Source organism: Ovis aries, chromosome 2, assembly GCF_016772045.2.
Source record: "Ovis aries strain OAR_USU_Benz2616 breed Rambouillet chromosome 2, ARS-UI_Ramb_v3.0, whole genome shotgun sequence".
Taxonomy (NCBI): Eukaryota; Metazoa; Chordata; class Mammalia; order Artiodactyla; family Bovidae; genus Ovis; species Ovis aries.
This window is the reverse complement of record NC_056055.1, coordinates 14,312,602-14,334,201: the sequence shown is the minus strand read 5'-3', so window position 1 is coordinate 14,334,201 and position 21,600 is coordinate 14,312,602. Positions and strand designations below refer to the sequence as shown.

Sequence of the window (21,600 nt, the reverse complement as noted above, 5' to 3'; positions counted from 1 at the left end):
AATGTAAATATGGCAGTTATAACAGTTCCAATGAAATGCCACCTTTTAAACATCAAATATATCTTAATAATACACTCTCAAAATGAGTATTTATGACATCACCACCAGGACCAGGCAGGGGGATATGTGAATTACCTGTTTTGAGAAAGCCTGTACACTTGAAGCAAGCTTCAAACCCTCTTCAGCAAAAACCTGGTAGAAAGGAAAAACTACTTTAGGTGTATGTCTTCTATTGGTAACAAGTACACTCATAGATAATTTTCATATGGAATTTAAAACTAAAACCCAAACATTAAACACCTGTCATGGGAACTCCTACGGTTTTCCCTGTGCCCAGGAAAACATAAGTGTTTAACTCTATCCACAAGCAGATTTCCCAGACCTGATGCAAACTCATCCCTGCAGAGGCTCCTCTACGTGTGGCCACCTCCAATTACCGTGGAGGATCATGCGATACTTAGAAAAATTATGTCTGGGCTTCTGGATGGATCTGAAGTTCATCCCATAGTAGCCCCAATTATAAAAGGGTGATGAATCTTGGAACATGAGGTCAAAAGCATTAGAACACTAGTTTTTGCTTCTGGCTTAGCAAGAGGGACTCTGTCACCCAGACACGTTCTTCAGCCATCTGAATGGACCAATTCAGATTAGATTTTTACTACTTACCGCACATTCTATGCTTTATTAGTAAGCAGAATAGGATGACAGGAAAGAATGCTGGAAAATACTTTAGACTATTCAGGATGATTATTTTCAAATGGTACATAGAATCTTCTAGAGTGAGAGATACCAGGGAAATGAAGATGTAGCTTTAGGTGGCAGCATTAAGAGTAAAAAGAACTGGGTAAATTTGAGAATGATTTTTGAAGAAAAAGAATAGATCTTGGTAATAAATTAGGTAAAGCATATGAAGAAGGAGAAAATCATTTCAGGGTTACCTTTAACCCTCTTTCCAACAGCCTTGCTATCATGGGATAAACTGATCTCAGGGTCAAATAGCCCTTTACATCCCTCCTTAGCCTTTAAAAGGGAAACCAATGTGTTTCACACCAACCTTCAAACCTAATGGAATGATTCACTTAACCCACATGTTCCTCCTCATCTTTCCACATTACCACTTTCTCTTGTACGTATCAGCTCTTCCCTTCTAGCCTGCAAACCCCTAGGAGCAAGATCCCTGTCTCACAGAATATCATGGTCTCAAAACCACCTGAAAGCTGATGACTCCTAAGTCTCTCTATTCTTGAGCTATCCTGACGTGAACTGTACATCTTACTTGAGCAAGACTACATGCTTGATTTCCAGTCTCTAAATCCAGTGTTGTCCCTCTGTTCCTTATGTCAGTAAATGGCGCTACTGTTTACCCTGTTGGTCAAACCAAAAGCCTTTGAAAACAGAAGTCAGGTCATGCCACTGCAAAACCCTCAATGGGTTTTCTATCATTCTTGGGGGGGAAAAAAAAATCAAGGTTTCTCCCAAGGCTCAGAGATGTCATACGTTACCACCTTCCTTCTTGTTCACTCCATTCCACCCACGCTTGTCTCCTTGTTCTTCAGACACCTGCGCTTCCTGTACTTCAGGGCCTCTGCACTTGTTCTGTCTGCCTAAAATATTCTACCCCCAAGATATCCAGCTAGCTCACTCTCTCAGCACTCTACTCAAATATTACCTCCTTAAAGAGGTCTTTTCTGACCATCCCTCTATCACTTTTATGTTTTTATCTCTAAGTATTTATATATGGGCATTATATACTTAATTGCATATTGTCTATCTGCTCCCACTAGAATGTAAGCTCCATGGGGAGGGGAAGGGGCTTCCTTTTGTTCACTTTTCTCCGCAGAGCTCTTAACCCCAGGATCTGACACATCAGTACAAATTCAATGACTATTTGATAAACATTTTATGTAGACACTTCAGCAGATGTTGGTTTAATAAATACGCTAACACAGAAAGAAGGTAAGAGTGGATAATTTTGCAGTGAAATACTCTCTACGATGTGGTCTGCCTTGGAGTGGACATGGGTCAAACTGAACAAAATGAATCCAGAATTTACTCCAACTTTTTAAACAGAAATAGCTCACTCATAGTCAATTTTACAGAAAAACCAAATGAAATATCTCCGGCAGTTCTTCTGACTCTGTTGACTGGCATCCTCTCAAGCTGAAATCCCTTTCCTGAAGAGACTTAGGTGAAAGCACAGGGGAATGCCAAAGGAAACTATATAAAGGTGATAAAGTGATAGAAATTTCAAATGCAAGAATGCCCTTGGTTCTAGAGAGGCAAACAGACTGACATGAGAGTCAGGGGAAACAAGAAAGGCATCCTGTAATCTCACCATCTAAGCCTCTAAGTAAGGGAGGAGGATTAGAGTCAGGCCTACGTGAAATTTCGTAAGACACACAGGCCAGAAGGGCAGGTGTCGGTGTTTCTGTCTCTCCCTGAAGGCCCTAATCATCGGGACCATGGAAGAAGGAAACTAACATGTACTGCGAAGCTGCAATGGTCTCAAGCCTGTGACAGAAGCTTTCTTATGTGTTTCCTCATTTAGTCAATACCATTCATCCAGTGCAATAATGAAGTCAAAAAGCTTTCCTAGTATTCAGGACAATATAAGAGACAGGCATCTGCTAACAGGATATTTTTACCTACTTGGGAAAACCTAAACCTTAATATTCCATCTAGTGACTATCAAAGCCCATTCTACTTTATCCCTATGTTTTTTTTTCCAAAAAGGATAACCGTTTTTTAGATTTAGCTGTAAAATACGCTGTGCAAACCCTTGACTTTTCTACCACGCTTCTACTGTACACGTGTGGTATGTACAGGTAAACACACTAATGTGACATAGTAAATCATTCAGAAAACTATCTGTTACCAACTTTTAGTCCGGAATTAAAGTATTATCATAAAATAGAAAGTAAACATACCTCTAGTTGATGAATTAAATCCTGGTAGGTTTTTAATGGCCCCTCTCCCCTGAAATAAAATAATTATTAAGGAGCTAAGAAAAAGTTATTGCCTAGAAATTGATTTTAAAGTTTTAGAGCATCCTGTGTATTTACAGATCCAAAATCTGAAGAATAATATTGAAGAGTCGAGTAATATTGTCACTCTTCTTAAAGCAGCTTTAACTCTTACCTCTAAAGGCACGTTTAAAAACTGGTCAACATTATATATGTAAATTTTATAATGTAAAGAAAATTAAAACTGACATATTTAAGTTTTATGTTTCTTTTTTAACTTTATTTTCCTTCATAAACTCAAAATATGAGATCTGAAAATAAAACGCCTTTGTTCCATAAGAGATAAAAGATGAGACCGAAAATCAAGAAATTCTCATTTTTTATTCTAATTTCAACTATGGCAAGGCACGTCAGAAGTTTCAATTCTGAGTCTATAAAATCAGCAAAACAATATTTGTGCTACCACTCTCATCAAGAAGATTAAGAAATATCACACTGAAAACTACCAAGAAGAATTAAGAACTTCACAAGTGAAAAGTAAATTACAACAAAGGGCAACAGAATACATTAAGAAGAGCAACAGCCTAGGCGGGAATCAGAAGATCTGAAATCTAGCAGGTACCGATGGCCCTCAGTAGCTACTAGTTATGAATACAACATTCTTTTATGCTGATAAACTGTTGGAAGGACAAATGAAATTATGAAGCAGAAACCACTTTAAAACTATATGATACTGGTATGTGTGAAATCTTTAAAAAGTATAATCCATTAGAAAATCTAAAAGACATAAATTATAAGAAATATGAGTAACTGTAAATAAACGACAAAGAAACTATATAAATTGTCAAGACAACCTTAAATAACAGCCTTTAAGAAAAACTATAAAACCGCCCAGGACCATTACAAAACTGGTACTGTGAAGACTAACAGATGAGTCTCAGAAAAAAGCAATTAGATGAGGCTGGTAAGCCACTGTCTTAAGGGAAAACAGAAAAACTGTTTGGGGGAGAAACAAGTACACTGACAGGGTGGGTAGAAAACAAAGCCAGCTTGAGAGTCTACGACAATTATATTACTGAGACTTGCAAGAATGACACAAGGTGCTATACATCACAGAAAATTCATTTTATTTTCCTGAACGTCAGTGGTTCCTGTCCAATAACCATACCCCAGGAACAAGTCTGCCTCCACGGAGCTTTAGTTATCCCTTCTCTTCACAATAGAGCCTTTCATGCTTCCTACTCTCTGTGGGCCGCATGTCATCCCTTGCCAGGATCCACTATTCTGACTCAGAAACAAAAACTGCTTACCATACAATCCTGAAACATCCTGAGATAAGAAACAAGAAATAAAAGGGGCAGTCACAAACTTAAAAAAAAAATTTTCTACTGATGAATCCTTTATTTGGGAAGATTTTATATACCAAGGGTTTCCCCGGTGGCTCAGATGGTAAAGAATCTGCCTGCAAAGCAGGAGACCTGGGTTCAATCCTTGGGTCAGGAATATCTCCTGGAGAAGGGAATGGCAACCCACTCCAGTATTACTGCCTGGAGAATTCCATGGACAGAGGAGCCTGGTGGGTTACAGACCAGGGAGGGTCACAAAAAGTTAGACATGACTGAGCAGCTAACATTTTCACTTTATATACCAAACCTGGAGAAGGAAATGGCAACCCACTCCAGTACTCTTGCCTGGAGAATCCCATAGAGGGAGGAGCCTGGTAGGCTACAGTCCATGGGATCGCAAAGAGTCAGACACGACTGAGCGACTTCAAAACAAATACCAAACTACATTTGGTAAGTAAAAATTTATTTCTTCAGTTTTTAGCAGTCAAAAAATTTTTAATCTGATTTTTATCACCATGAGATAACTAGCATGATTCCAGTGCGAAGATCTCTGTTTCTTCAGTTAATCTTCACATTTCAGTTAACCACACGTTGAATGTAGATAAACAAAGAAACTCTATTTTACTTTCTTTTGCACACTTGACTCATCGGATTTTTAAGTGATATAAACTAAAAAAGGAGGTCAAAACTAGTTTGAGAAAATTCAATTCTGGGAGAAGGTTGCTAAGAATTAAGAACAAAGGAAGGAAACCACCGAAGTGGGGGACAGAAAGCTCTCCAATGATGGAAAACATGGGAAGATATTAACAAATGACTGCTGACCAGAGGCAAACTTATTCAACTCCTATCATTTCTCCTTTACCCCCTGGAAGAATCATTTCTCTTGAAAAGGTAGAAGACATCATGAAGACAAGAATGAATGTTTCTTCCTCACCCCTAATCTTCCTTTATACGAAGAAATCTTCACCAGCACAGCCTCCCTGACTTCTCTCTGCGCTCTCACTTATCTCACCCCTCAGAAGAGGGTGGATGATTACTGATTTTTATGTTCAGTCTTTTTGTTGACTTTGCGAAAATAAATTGGACACGGTAGCCCTTTCATTTTTCCTTTTTCTCTTGGTAGTAAAGGTACCCTTGGAATATATCTGGTCTTTCAAGTGTTTTAAGAGATACATTCTGCCCCTAGGGGGTAAGATTTCTTAATTCTAGGTATTATTTTTAAAAACCTATTTGCCTATGGCTATAAACTACATTATTCAGTATCAGCTTTATAAATGCCAGTGGCCCCCATCTGCCTATTCTTTTGCTTATTTTTCAGTTAATTCTGAATTTGGGTGAAGAAAAAGGGGCTCTTTATTGAGCCCCAAAGCCCACACAGTGGTAGAGATCCCAATTAGTTTAGCTGAGCTTCAGACCAAATGGATTACATTCCAGAATACGGAACAACCAGCAGGTGCGGCCCACTGCTGGTTATAATTTCAAAGTCAAAATGAGTAGAAGAGAAGCCACAACACTGAAGATACCAAGTATTCTCCAGTTTTGAAAAATGAGAAAGATACATATCAGAAGGATGAGTGAAAAGTCTGAGGTCATGCCTTGAGAAAATTCTAGAACAGGTTATTGAGTGCATAACTGATTAAAGTTTTAACAACACTGAGATACTATTACATATGTATAATCTTCCATTATTATAAGAAAAGACAGAGAATGTAGCTCAGATAAATGTAAAGTTAGGGAAACTCTGCTACATAATGAATGCTGACCCGTGGAGGTGTGCTACCCACAAGGCAGACCTATGGCTCTGTTCCTTGACCTGTGTATAAGCAGTCCCTGCATAAAGGTTTCAAAGGCATGTCGTTTAAACTTACTGATGCAGGCTGGGGGAGACACTGATACGTGGGATGACGAAAAATCAGGAAGCAAAATTATTTCAGAACTATGCAAGGAATGGCACACAAACCTAGAAGAGGATCTCATCTAAGTCCAAATCCTCATTAAATGAATGTCTTCCTGCTGCATTCACTGAACTGTCATAAGAACTTCTACTCAGTCTTTTTACATATATTTGAAACCAACTTCAACCTATCAATGACATAACATGGCACTTTTTCTTTATACCAGATATCATTAAATTCATTTTAAAAGGTAATGTAACTACATTTACCTAGTAAATAAATACAGAGAATAGGCCATACTGGACATGTTCCGTCCAGATAGAACCATCTCATTCTCCTGATCCTCCCACTTCTCAATCTCGCAGTTGGCATCAGAAGTGAGCAAACCCAGTTTGAGTCCAAGCTTTGCTATCTTGGCTTGCTCCTACAAAACATACATTTTTAATCAAAATGATGTAGCCATTAACTATGTAAAAGTAAGACTGGAAGTAAGACTATCGCAAAAGAGAAGATCTTACCTCAGAGTCAGGCTTATCTGCCTTTAATGATCTCAGGTTTGCACTATTCTTCTGTGACAATAAAAAGATTAGAGCATCTTAAAAATCGGTACAGTTAATTGTGAAGACGCGCAATAGTAACGCAAAGCATAACAAAGTACCTTAACAAAATTTTAACTAAAATTTTTTCAGTTCATACTTAAACTTTATTAAACTGTTTAAGTAAAAACAATTATGGTTGACCCTTAACAACGTGGGGGTTAAGGGCGCTGACCCTCACCTTAGCCAAAAACCTCCGTATAACTTAAAAAGAGTCCACTCTCCATATCCATAGCTCCCCCATATCTATGGTTTTGCGTCTGTGGATTCAACCAACCTCAGATGGTGCAGCACTGTAGTATGAACAATTGAAAAAAATGCACTAATAAGTGGACCTCAAACTTCAAACCCATGTTGTTCAAGGGTCCACTGTAACGGCAAATACCCGAATATGTGGCTTCAGCTTTGAACAGGTAGGTAGTTGGAAATCTGGGGCTATGGAAAGCATCTGTGTTTCAGACTCCTAAAGACTTCCGCAGTCTTCCCACAGACCAATTACTACACACCCAAACCTCCCTGGCCCCTCCACTAAATTATTCTTAAGAAATGATGTAATAAAATTAACCGCTACATGGCAGCTTTCAATATCTTCCAAATGTTAAGACTCTGGAGTTCATTTCCTTTAACCAGTTTGCCCTTTTGAGGGATAAATTTCAGCCTCCTGGTTTCACTTACATCCAGATTCCTAATCCTATATCCCAGGTTATATAGGTAATTATACTTAGAATTTAGGATTTACTATTTGAACCAGCATGCCTTTATGGCCCCTAGCTTTGAAACAGCAAGTTAGTTTCTATGTAGGCTATTTAAAACTCAAGAGTATATTTCCTCTAGGGCAGGAGAAAACATTGTACACCAGTTTGGTTACCAGGCTGGCCCACAGATGATTGCTTACTTGTAAAAACCACTACCTATAGCAATGTTTCTTTGAAAAATATATTCAGAAGTTCTCTTGAGATGGCGGCCCAATTTGGGTATTCCCTGCATTCTGAGATCTGGTGGGAACTCCCCTAGCTAGGGCAGCAGTTCCAGAACAGCTGGGCTAGTAGAGAGAAAAAGGCCAGGAGACCAGGGAGCCATTTACTTTTTAAAGGAATCATTTATTTAAATCACCCCCCCACCCCCGCCGAGTATATATTCACACACATGGACACAAAATGCACATTATGATAAAACACGCGTATGCCTGCTTAGCTAAGAAGGTAACTCTGAAGTATATGCGTACTTCTCTGTTTTTTGTTTCCCTTATTATCACCATGACTTACTACTTCTGACCAGCTATTCTGAAACCACTTTAACTGCAGAACAGAACAACTGCAACTTTTCCCTTTGTTTCTATCCCAGTTTATATTTGTTGTGTACCATAAAAGAAATGGGAGGAGGTAACGGACAGAAAACAAATACAGGGAATCTATAAAGTTACACACACACACACACACACACACACACACACACACAGAGGACAGAAAACAAATACAGGGAATCTATAAAGTTACACACACACACACACACACACACACACACACACAGCCTCTTGGGTTCACTAGAAAATAAGCAGAGAAGACCAATGATTTCTTTGGCTCCATGTATAATTACATCATCTGTATTTTCTTCCTTAGTCTAGTAGACTATAAAGCAATTGATAGAAGTATTTAAGAAAGTTAAGAAGACCCTAGAGGTTTTTAGGTTTTATTTTATTTGGAATTTCACACTCTACCTTTATTCAATTTAGTTGTGTTTTCATTGTTTTTATTTTTAATTTTACAAATTATTATTATTAAAGTGTTTATATGAAGACTGAAAGGGAATTGCCTGAAAAGGTACAGAAACCATCCTAATCATATAACCAAGCTTGCCATCTAGTGGGCATTATTTTAAAATGCAGTCAGATGCATCAGTTTTAGTCGTATAAAGCCAAAAAATAAAAAAAAAACCACACACACACAATTCATGTGTCTAAAAACAAACAAAATGGCTTATTTTCATCAAGGCAGAAAGCATTCAGAAAGTTCTTAGTCTGCATAAAATGGTTCCAACATGACCTTGTGAATTAGACCCAAGCTATGAAAAACAAAACAAAAAAAACCCCTGACTTCAGATTATGGCTTTATTAACCATAAAATCCATTACCTATTCACTCAACCCCCAAACCAAACACAAATAACCAGACTATGGGCTACATCCAGACTACTACTCAGAATAACAATTCTGAACAGTAGCAACCTCCACAACAAGAGCATAATTTGAATTCTGAACAAAAATTTTCTCAATTGGACAAAGATCTACTTACCATTGGCTTTGGAAGTGAAAGGTAGCCATACTTCTCTCCTGCAAATAACATAATATAACTTAAAACAAATTTCCCACTATTCATATTTAATTTTTAAAATATTATTAAATAAAATGTTAGTACATTAGTTTTGATAATTTAGTCTAGTAATTACATATGACTGAGGAATAAGATTTTAATTTTGTTTGTGAACATGAAAAAAATATATTTGGCACAGATTTTGATTTATAAAATTGTTTCTGAAGTCCTGTCTTCACAATTTATGTTTAATACTCCTTACATTAAGATGACATTTGTGCCATCCTTACTTCTGAGTCTATACCTCTAGATAAATTAAGTCCAGAATTAAGTTCCAAAGGCCCTCTCATCTTATGAGGATGCAGAATGATTTTTCATAACAACCTAACTGAGGTCCTCTTTCAATATCCAGAGCTTTTCTGTATCTGCAAAACAAAGCTAATCACCCAAGGACAGGAAAGCCTCATTATTTTACTGAAGATATGCTCTAATATTCCTTTGTTCTATTTGAACCATCTTGAAGTTAATCTGAGTAGCCTGTAGTTTATAGGGATGTACCAGGTTCTATGGCTCCGCACTTATTTTGTCACTTGGCAGACTGGATGTATGAGATGCTGTTCACTGAAGTGGGGTGAATAGGAAGAGGAGCATGCTTATGGATGAATATGAACTTACTGGGGGGGTATATGAGTTGGGAATAAGGGAGTGATCCAGCCAGACAAAAGATAATGGGGCCAGGATGTTAATAGTAGAAACGAAGATAAGAGGACTGATTTAAGAAGAATTTTACAAGTAAGATTGGTAGGATTTGATGAGTACAGAGGTAAGAGACAGTGTGAGGATAACTGGGCTTGATCTAATCCAAATTCTATAATACCCCAGTCCTACCAGTGAGAACATGAATTTTTTTTTCTGATTGATCATACCATGTAAAGTCCCTTTCAGGATCAAAACTAATTATAAGAACTTCTACTACAGACTATTAGAGCATATCTTCAGTGAACTAATAAGGCTTTCCTGTTCTTGAGTGATTAACTTTGTTTTGGAGATGCAGAAAAGCTCTGGATATTGAAAGTGGACCTCAATTAGGTCAGAATCTGCAGGCTACGAGAGAAAGCAGGAATTTGACTTTTATTTGTCTAAAATAATCTCAAATTCTAAATGTTGATACACACTCATCACTAAGGAAAGGTGGAGTCTTTTTGATCTGGTCCCTTCTAATACAAAGGGGGATCATGGCCTCCCTAAAGGCAGAATTGGATGAAGGCAGAGAGGCAGGAAGACAAAGATTGATTTTTGAATTCTTGACACAATCTCAGGAGGTCCTATTATGAAATCTAAGGGTCTCTTGGTAAGTGGACAACCACCTAGCTCTCAGACTGACTTCAGATATGCAAACACTAAAGGCTCTTTTTCACTGCGTAGCATGTTGTTTGCTACTTAATTGGTTGGCTAACTGATACTTGCAAATATATCTGATTAGTCTCCCAGTCAGGGGAGTCAAAATTTGCAGAGCAGAACTAACCTGGCTAAAATCAAGTAGAGGCTTTCCAATCATAGTTATGAGTTATAACAGTAGCAAAGAGAAACCAAAATCTGAAGGACCCACTCTGTCCTTCGCAGGGGGCAGGTGCGAGGTAATAGGCAGGTTTGTTGAAATAACCATACAGAATAGGAAGAGCAGCACTGTTACACTGGCTCAGCTCATCAATGACAGCTAACTCAGAGCTGGACTTCCTTGGAGGAAGAGCTATATTTATGAGCTTCATGATAACAGTCAGGGGGGAAAAAAAGGCAATGCAAGAAATTAAGCAACTCTGACTCAATTCACCCTATATAAGTAAGGATGCCTCTGAACAGCAAGATACTACTAGTTAAAGAATGAGTGTCCCATTAATCAAAGGCAGCAGTTTCCTACCTAAAGAGGAATTTCTGTTCAGCACTTAGGAAGTTAAGAAAATCCTGATCTGGGGGGACAGGTTACCCAAACCTTAAGAAAGACTGGGAAGCTTCTCTTCATTTCTACACAAGTCTTACGGTTAAATGACCATTTTCTTTAAATATGGATCAGTTATAATCAATTTACCTTTTAGTATACAAAACTCACCTCACATAAAGACCCATTCAATACTTTATCAAAGTATCAAAATAATGTGCCATTCAGACTAGCTATCGATTTTTAAATGCAGAAGCATGGTAAGCATTTATTACATTTTACAAATTATATTATATCTACAAAGTCTACTATTCTCTGACTTTTAAATAAATCAATAATTATCCTAGATGTGTATTTAAAAAAATATGATACGTTTAGATGCTCATATTCAGTAAAATATGTAATTTGATGTTATTTTGACTTTAAATGACATTTTAAACAAGCATGCTGACACTAACAGAAGCCATTAAGAAGGAAAAAAAAACATAAAAACACATGAACAACTGGACACACAGTACAATGGGAAATAAAAATCCAAGTTGATATTAAAATAAAGAGTAAAAATTATGCCTCTGTACATTGTATGGTGCTATTCTACACGTTGTAGAAATACCAGTGAACTTACCCATCAAACGAAATATTCCAAGATTATGTAGTCATCAAGGAAAGAGATTCCATCCAAGTGGAAGGAAAGCAATTTGAAAATCAAATAACTACATTCATTTCATTATGAAGTTAGTAGAATTATATCAGAGAATTACTGTACTATAGAAGAACTTTTGTACTAAAACTAAAAAAAACAATTTATAAGAAATATAAAAATGACTTAATTTCAATAAGAAAGCTAGAATGTTAATATTAATTAAAAGGAATCCCCTACAACAAATTTTACTGCTTTGATACTATATTGAAGGACAAGTAATAATTTTACTATTTTTTGTGTAAGATACTTTAATATAAAAATAATCCAGTTGGGTTATAAAAGTTATTCATTTGGCATCTGACGTTTTTGACATTAAAAAATTAACAGCTACATTAAAATATGAATATATTTCAATATATGGACAGTTTCTCACCTCGTCTTCCTTCAAACACATCATTGATTTCTCTCAGCAGTATTGACATGTCACTAATTTGGGATTCCCAGGCTTCACAGAATACATCTAGATTTTCTTTAGCAATTTTACTAGATGGATGCAGTGTCAAAGTTTCAGCAGCAGAAATTATCTAAAGAAACAACACACAGGTTTAAACTTCAAAATCTTACCCCTCAGAATCATACTGGAAACCAAACTTAAAATCAACTCAGTGATTCAACTATTAATACAAAGCAATTTCTACACATAAGTCCCATGTCGGGCAATATAGACGTACATAGTAGAATAAAACTCACTGTTTCTTACACGCTTATCTACAGATGAATAGTAGGCATTATTGTACACAAGCAGTGGTATCAGCACTGGCAGTAATGATGGTGGTAACGGTGGTAGCAGTAATAGATGCATATACCTACAAGTACATGGTGGATATACCCTTGGGGTACTGTGCTTGATACACATTAGTATTAATCCTCCAACACAGAAACAAAGTACTATCCTTTTCAAATAAGTATTATTCTGATTTTACAGCTGGAGAAAACCGAGACTCAAAGATATCAAGTAACTTATATATGGCTCTTCAGGGCACTGTACCCATGTTCCAGGTGTTGCGAAAACAGCTGTGAATGAAACATCAATGTTCCTCTCTCATGGGGCTCATATTATACTATGGGGAGAGAGATGATTAAAAATTTGTAAGCAAATCATGAAATATCTTCAAAGATGATAAATGATAAGTATAAAAACAAAGGGCAAGGAGGATGGAAGGTATTAGGTAGTCCCAGTATTTTAAGCTAGGTGGTCACTGGCAAAGGTGGTGTGTACATGAAGAGCTGAAAAAGGTGAGGGAATCACAAGGAAGCCTGGGCAAAGGCATCTGAGGTGAGACGTTTCTATGTGTTCTAACAGCAGCCCAGCAGGCCAGTGTGACTGGACTAACATGGAGAAAAGGAAGGTCACCAACGATTTCGTGGTGCAGAAATGCACACAGTAGGATAGGCTTTACTCTGAGGGAGACAGGGAGTCACTGAAGAGCTTTAGAAACCGATATGTAATGGAAAAGAATGTAAGAAAGAAAAAGACATAAAACTGAACCACTTTGCTGTACACTAATAACTAACACAACATTGTCAATCAACAATACTTCAATTAAAGAAAGGAAACCGATATGGTCAGAGCTGCCTTTGAAAGAATTAGACCTGGGTGCTCCTCCTGGGTGGGCACAGTCCCACAGGCACAGGCTTCACAAGCAGGTGGCAGCTTTATGAGGAGAACAAGGTTCCCCATCTTCAGGGAAGGTGGGTGCATGGCCCGCCAGCGGACAGGAAGCTGGACACAGCAGTGAGGGCTTCTCAACTGGGGGCCACTGTACAGGATGCCAACTGTTCAGCTGTGCCTTGGGTATGATGGGACTGTAGATGAAATATAAAAACAACACTGCCAAAGCAGAGGTGTCCAGAAATCCTATAAATTATTCTAGAAGTGCGCTCTATTTTCTTAAATTACCCCTTTGAGAAATAGAAAAGACCAGGAATAAAAGCTGAGGCTAAAGGAATAGAAAAAGCCTTTCAAGTTGTAGAAATTGACAACAGCCTCTATCACCATCCTGGGGAAGAAAATAAACTTTTCCTAATATCCCTGCCGCCACGAAAACAGTAAGCAGAGAATTACAACCACAGAGCTGGCAGAGACTGAGGGCTACAAGTGCTGACTGTGTATCACAGAAGATCTGAACTTTAGTTCTAATGAAATACATTTACAGCCAAAGCAAGTAGTGTGACTCCCAAATGGACAGGTAAATCTTGAAACCTTGGTTTCCCCCAATAAACAGAGATCTTCTGGTTTTAACAAAATGCTCAGCAGATGGTCACTGTGGATGGTCACTCATATAGTTTCTGCTTCCAAGCCTTTGACACTGTCCTCTACAGGGGAGCATAAACATCCATCCAGCATGGTTCTGAGAGCCTACACATACTAAGATGCTTTTGCTGTTCTCAACTATAAATTCAGGGGCTCAACATCTGTCATCCGATAATGCAAAAAAAGGAATAAGTCCTTTTGACTGCCATGATAAATAAGAACACTTGGTAAATTGTATGTTAGAGCTTAGACCTAAATAAGGAGAAGGTCTGACCCTCAGGTTTTCCCTTAACTTGACAGAGACATTTTTAAATGGGATATCCATTTTAAAAATGCTTTTAAAAATTATAAAAACAAAGTAACATTATAGAGAATTCAGAAAAAAAATTACTCACAATTCTCCCTAACAAGCAGAACATTCCTTTCTGCACAATCCTACAGTCATTTTCATACATATAGGCATTTTATATGTAGCAATTATAGCATAGAAATAAATCTGGATCCTGCTTTTGTCACCTAACATTTTAATAAAACACCTTTTGATGCTGCAAATTCTAGTTATCATAATTACTATTCTAAATGTCATAATATACTATACTATTTGCCTAATTAAAGATTGTTATTTGAATCTTATTATAAGCAATGCTGTAACAAAATCTTTTACTTTTCTTTAATCTCCTTATGTCTTTAGGAATTTGGGGGTCAAAATGTATTTTTATGGCTTGTTACATAGTGGTAACTTATTCTGCAAACATGTCATAACAACCTACACGATAAACAGCTTTTCATTTAAATAGGTATAAACCACAGCATCAGTTAAATGAGCCAATCTCTAGCTTGGCAGAAGACCAGATAACCCAGTGGAATGTTCTGACACGCTATCAACACATTCCATTACCTTCATTTCTCTCAGCAGATGCAGCCTGTAGCTGTACAGAACTAGTGTCTTCCTTGTATACAACCTGTTATGACACTCAGATAAAACATAATATAGAATGAACAATCTGCTGTTCATCATACCTGCTGGCCAGTCACCTGAAATGTCTCCTCTGCATGTAGACAGGTTATTTCAAGAGGTTCTGTCCCCGATACATGTCTCAATAATCGACAGGTCTACAAGAAAACATTTTTATAGTTCAGCTTTCTCCTTCTTCACAATACATAGCATCATTTTATAATTAATAAGGAAAATAAAACAGGGCTTTCCTGGTGGCTCAGAATCTATCTGCCACTGCAGGAGACATGGGTTTGATTCCTGATCCGGGAATATCCTACATGCTGCGGAGCAACTAAGCCTGTGCACCGGAAACATCGAGCCTGTGCCCTAGAGCCCGGGAGCCCCGACTACCGAGCCCACGTGCTGTGATTACTGAAGTCCGTGCGCCCTAGAGCCTGTGCTCTGCAACAAGAGAAGCCATGGAGATGAAAAGCTCGCACACCACAACTAGAGCAAAGCTCACGTGCAGCAGTGAAAACCCAGCACAGCCAAACTAAATACATACAGATAAATTTATAAGAAAATAAAATATTAAAACCTAAAAAATAAATGTGTACATTAATGAGAAGATTATTATACTATACTGGTTCCAAACAGATTCTCTAGGAGCAAAACTGGAACAAATAAGGGTTGAGCATATAAACTACTGTTTCCACTTCCCATCTAAACACTGTAAGGTGCTCACAAAAGATAAGAGCCAGGAGAAATCCTGAGACTTCCCTGGTGGTCCAGTGGTTAACACTCCATGCTACCAATGCAGAGGGCACAGGTTCAATCTTCGGTGAGGACACGAAGATACCACATGCCACAGGGCACGGCCAAGAAGAAAAGAACCAGGAGGAGCCCTGAAAGATTGTGTAGTGCCCACATATTTTACGTATGAAGAAACGTGGTTCAGGGAAGGACTTCCCAAGATCTCTCAGCTAAACTGTCAGTTGCCACAAGCTATACATTCTTTCTGATAACAAACAACACTTCTGTCAATTAGCACACCTTTTACTGCAAAGAACCCTGGATTAGGCAGACTGATATAATGAATAGAGAGTCTGTATCAGCAAAACTTATTGAAAATCTTGATGCTTAACAGTCTGAACTGATCTGATTCAGTCTATTTCTGTTTGAACTGGTGTATTCCAGTTTAGACCAGTCTATTCTGGTCTAGATCAATCTGATCCAGTCTGAATCAGTGTATTCTGGCCTAAACTAGTCTGGACTGGTCTATACTGGTCTACACCAGTCTTCATTTAAAATCTGTAGTATTCTGATCTGACCAAAATAAAACTTCAGAGAGTTCAGTTCAGTTGCTCAGTCGTGTCCAACTCTTTGCGACCCCATGAACTGCAGCACACCAGGCCTCCCTGTCCATCACCAACTCCAGGAATCCATCCAAACCCATGTCCACTGAGTCGGTGAACCCATCCAACCATCTCATCCTCTATCATCCCCTTCTCCTCCTGCCCTCAATCTTTCCCAGCATCAGGATCTTTTCCAGTGAGTCAGCTCTTTGTATCAGGCGGCCAAAGTATTGGAGTTTCAGCTTTAGCATCAGTCCTTCCAATCAATATTCAGGACAGATTTCCCTTAGGATGGACTGGTTGGATCTCCTTGCAGTCCAAGGGACTCTCAAGAGTCTTCTCCAACACCACAGTTCAAAAGCATCAATTCTTCAGCACTCAGCTTTCTTTATAGCCTAACTCTCACATCCATACATGACCACCGGAAAAACCATAGCCTTGATCAGACAAGCTGGAATCAAGATTGCTGGAAGAAATATCAATAACCACAGATATGCAGATGACACCACCCTTATGGCAGAAAGTGAAGAGGAACTAAAAAGCCTCTTGATGAAAGTGAAAGAGGAGAGTGAAAAAGTTGGCTTAAAGCTCAACATTCAGAAAACGAAGATCATGGCATCTGGTCCCATCACTTCATGGCAAACAGATGGGGAAATAGTGGAAACAGTGTCAGACTTTATTTTGGGGGGCTCCAAAATCACTGCAGATGGTGATTGCAGCCATGAAATTACTCCCTGGAAGGAAAGTTATGGCCAACCTAGATAGCATATTAAGAAGCAGAGACATTACTTTGCCAACAAAGGTCCGTCTAGTCAAGGCTACGGTTTTTCCAGTGGTCATGTATGGATGTGAGAGTTGGACTGTGAAGAAAGCTGAGTGCCAAAGAATTGATGCTTTTGAACTGTGGTGTTGGAGAAGACTCTTGAGAGTCCCTTGGACAGCAAGGAGATCCAACCAGTCCATCCTAAAGGAGATCAGTCCTGGGTGTTCATTGGAAGGACTGATGCTGAGGCTGAAACTCCAATACTTTGGCCACCTCATGCGAAGAGTTGACTCACTGGAAAAGACCCTGATGCTAGGAAGGATTGGGGGCAGGAGAAGGGGACGACAGAGGATGAGATGGCTGGATGGCATCACCGACTCAATGGGTGTGAGTTTGAGTGAACTCCGGGAGTTGGTGATGGACAGGGAGGCCTGGTGTGCTGCAGTTCATGGGGTCGCAAAGAGTTGGACACGACTGAGCAACTGAACTGAACGGAACTGACCAGACGCACCTTTGCTGACAAAGTAATGTCTCTGCTTTTCAATATGCTGTCTAGGTTGGTCATAACTTTCCTTCCAAGGAGTAAGTGTCTTTTAATTTCATGGCTACAATCACCATCTGCAGTGATTTTGGAACCCAGAAAAATAAAGTCAGCCACTGTTTCCCCATCTATTTGCCATGAAGTGATGGGACTGGATGCCATAATCTTAGTTTTCTGAATGATGAGCTTTCAGCCAACTTTTTCACTCTCCTCTCACTTTTATCAAGAGGCTCATTAGTTCTTCTTCACTTTCTGCCATAAGGGTGGTGTCATCTGCATATCTGAGGTGATTGATATTTCTCCTGGCAATCTTGATTCCAGCTTGTGCTTCCTCCAGCCCAGCATTTCTCATGATGTACTCTGCATAGAAGTTAAATAAGCAGGGTGACAATATACAGCCTTGACGTACTCCTTTTCCTATTTGGAACCAGTCTGTTGTTCCATGTCCAGTTCTAACTGGTGCTTCCTGGCCTGCATATAGATTTCTCAAGAGGCATGTCAGGTGGTCTGGTATTCCCATCTCTTTCAGAATTTTCCACAGTTTATTGTGATCCACACAGTCAAAGGCTTTGGCACAGTCAATAAGGTAGAAATAGATGTTTTTGTGGAATTCTCTTGCTTTTTCGATGATCCAGTGGATGTTGGCAATTTGATCTTTGGTTCCTCTGCCTTTTCTAAAACCAGTTTGAACTTCTGGAAGTTCACGGTTCACTGTTAATAACTAAATTAAATTTTCAACCATCCTCAAATTAGTTCCTCATGCATTTAAAATGCCTTCACTAATAAAAAGAAGATTGAATTTATAAATTATAAGCTTCCTTGATTTAATCTTAATTATTTAAAAAGCAGAAAGAAACAGCACAACCAATATGACTCACTAATATATTAGTAACGCAAAAACTAGTTATAGTAATTGCACAGCTTTGTAATTTTTTAAAACACCCTTGGTGTTATTCAGTTTTTCTTAGTGAAATCCATTTGTATTGTTTATTCTTTAATTTGCTCTTCATTGCCTGCCTTGCAACAGAACATGTGTTTGAAACTGTACTTAGCAAAATTCATGATCTTAACATTGTACACTAAAGTCAATGTGCCTTCCTGGCACAAAACAGCCAGTATGCAGTTTTCTAATGTTTGGGGTTTCTGTCCCAATTGACAATATTGAAAAATATGTATTAGCCAAGCAAAACCACTATCTCAAAACCATGTTGAAAATTACTCCAACCTGTCAAGCCAACTGAAATTCTCTTCCCAGTCCAATTCCCAGGATCATTTTGTATGTGAAATAGGAAAAGTTGAATTTGATTACAACGATATGCAGAAAGAATCAAGAAATCATGTATTTGTTGTGGTTGTTCAGTCGCTCAGTCATATCTGACTCCTTGCGGCCCAATGGACTGCAGCATGCCAGGCTTCTCTGTCCTTCACCATCTCCCAGAGTCTGCTCCAACTCATGTCCATTGAGTCAGTGATGCTATCCAAAACACATCTCATCCTCTGTCGTCCCCTTCTCCTCCTGCCTTCAACCTTACCCAGCATCAGGGTCTTTTCCAATAAGTTGGCTCTTCTCATCAGGTGGCCAAAGTATTGGAGCTTCAGTTCAGCATCAATCCTTCCAATGAACATTCAGGATTGATTTCCTTTAGGACTGACTGGTTTGAGCTCCTTGCTGTCCAAGGGATTCGCAAGAGTATAGTCAATACTATAGATGATTTTCCTTTCAAAGAATTTGTTTTTTTTTTTCCATCATTTATCCCAGCTCACCTGTTCTGAATAAGTCACTCATCAATACATGAGCAGTTTAGAGTTATATAACACATTTTAAAAATCTTTCTCATTCTCACCTTGGAGGCAGAGCAACAGAAATGGAATAAAACCTAATTGTATCCCTTGTACAGATCCAGCAACTTGGCATTTTGCTCAATGTCAGTCTATTTTCTATGATTTATTATGTTTATGTGCTAATTACAGCAGTCTTCTAACTACAGTGCCCAGTGGTTGTTAATCCAGTTCTAACAAAAGGGCATGATTCCATCCTTGAAGTTCACTATAGAAGTAAATTCCCTTCTCTAAGGAAAAAGTCAATTTTATTCCACACTGGAATTCAGAAGGACTATAACAAGGTTATACACAAGATGAGAAACATGACTATAATATTACCCTGACCCACTACTGAGGTCAAGCACTACAAACTGCTTCAAAGTCAGAGCCATAAAATTCCTGGCAGCACTTAAGAGAACAATAAAAACAAAGGAATGGCATTGGGGGAAATAAAGGCAGGTTGTTTGGAATAAACAATATGATTTCCACCCATAAAATCACCCCAGAGTCCAGTGCATTTAACATTTAGGAGCATTATCTAAAACAGATAATGAGACGGTTGGATGGCATCACCAACTCAATGGACATGAGTTTGAGCAAACTCCAGGAGATAGTGAAGGACAGGAAAGCCTGGTGTGCTGCAGTCCATGAGATCGCAAAGAGCTGGACACAACTTAGCAAGTTTTACAGCATGTTCAAGCTCTTCCAGAAGAAATATGGGGCTCCCCTATAAATGCCTATTTGTGAGGTTTGAGGCGCCTCTTTGGAAAACATTCAACCTAAGTGAAAAAGCATGAAAAGTTCAACTAGTAGTAATAACCAACATTGAGAGAATGCATCAGGGTTTCTGGCTACTATATGAAGACCTAGGACTTTGCAATAAAGCAATTTAGAACTTTTTTTCTAACTGAACCCCTTACTGATAGTATTATCCTATGTTTCTAGTTCTTAGAATATATGTGTCAGTATCCAGAAATTTTAAAATCTACTTTTTTGAGATATAATTCATAGAAAACAAAACGCATCCATTTTGAACTCTGGAAAAAAATAATCTTGAGGCTTACAACAGAAAATTAGGAAAAAAAATTTTTTTTCACATTTTAAAAAGACTTGCTGCAGGAGTCCTACAATTAGCAGGTTTGCCTATGGTCATAATTCTTGGTTTATAAACAAAACAGCATCAAATCTATTTTTTAAAGGAGATGTATTTACAGTGATTTTAAGAATTCTGTCTAGTAACTCAAACTGGTACTCTGTGGCAACCTAGAGGGGCAGGATGGGATGGGAAGTGGGACGGAGGTTCAAAAGGAAGGGGAATACCTATGGCTGGTTCATGCTGATGTATGGCAGAGACCAACACATTATAATAAAGCAATTATCCTTCAGTCAAAAATAAATAAATAAACAGAATGCTCCCCAGTAGTTTTCAGATATTAACAAATAAAGGAGAAGAAGCTAGTTTAATTCATCTGAAAGTTCCTTTTAACCATTAGTATGTGACATTCAGTGAGCAGGGTAATATTAACAGATAACATGAAGACAGCTAGGTGGTTCATATCTGTGCATTAATGTACACATTGGCTAACACATACTTCATACATATATGTGTGTGTGTGTTTGTATATATTCATCATGTGTACATGGGCTAATATACATTTCTATACTAGCAGATATCTGACACTCTCAGTAGCAGAAGTCTTACAATATCAATCAATAATTGGAATTATAACAAAAGGGGCAAACAAAGCACCAATAACACATCACAAAGATTTGGGCAGGAGAGATTCAGAGCACAAATAGTGTATGGAATGTTTTCTTTGTCCTTCCACGTCCATTCTTCTTCCTCCTTGGAAGACTGACCTGTGTGGTCCACAGATGTGTTTGGCTGTGGAAGCCCCAGTACTAGAGCAGCAGGAATGAGGAGGGTAAGGGTCTTTATTCTCACGCTCTTTCCCTGGAGGCTGCCTGGAGCTGTCTCTGTTTAGTCCTAAAACCACAACTTCTCCAGGTTCTTGAAGGACTCCATGCCCTTCCAATTTCCAAAACCACTCACTCCCCATGTTAGTTTGGTCGTAGGAGCAAAATCAGCTCTGCTATCACTAACCCCAATTCCTATACTCTCATGGTTTCCCCACACCCTATCCATGCAACTGTAAACAGCTCCTTTATTAAACCCTCTTAA

At 38.4% G+C, this 21,600-nt stretch overlaps 1 protein-coding gene across 3 annotated transcripts in view; it reads right to left on the bottom strand.

The window, feature by feature from the left end:
* CTNNAL1 (catenin alpha like 1) overlaps positions 1 to 21,600 on the bottom strand; it is a 59,040-nt gene that overhangs the window by 3,945 nt on the left and 33,495 nt on the right. For all 3 annotated transcript variants that reach the window (XM_060408975.1, XM_060408976.1, XM_027964137.3), the window contains exons 10-16: positions 15,022 to 15,114; positions 12,121 to 12,271; positions 9,091 to 9,128; positions 6,723 to 6,773; positions 6,474 to 6,628; positions 2,928 to 2,976; positions 136 to 192 (exon numbers count right to left, since the gene is read on the bottom strand). In XM_060408975.1, coding sequence (XP_060264958.1) covers positions 136 to 192; positions 2,928 to 2,976; positions 6,474 to 6,628; positions 6,723 to 6,773; positions 9,091 to 9,128; positions 12,121 to 12,271; positions 15,022 to 15,114 — 594 coding nt within the window. The remainder of the gene's footprint in view (positions 1 to 135; positions 193 to 2,927; positions 2,977 to 6,473; positions 6,629 to 6,722; positions 6,774 to 9,090; positions 9,129 to 12,120; positions 12,272 to 15,021; positions 15,115 to 21,600) is intronic.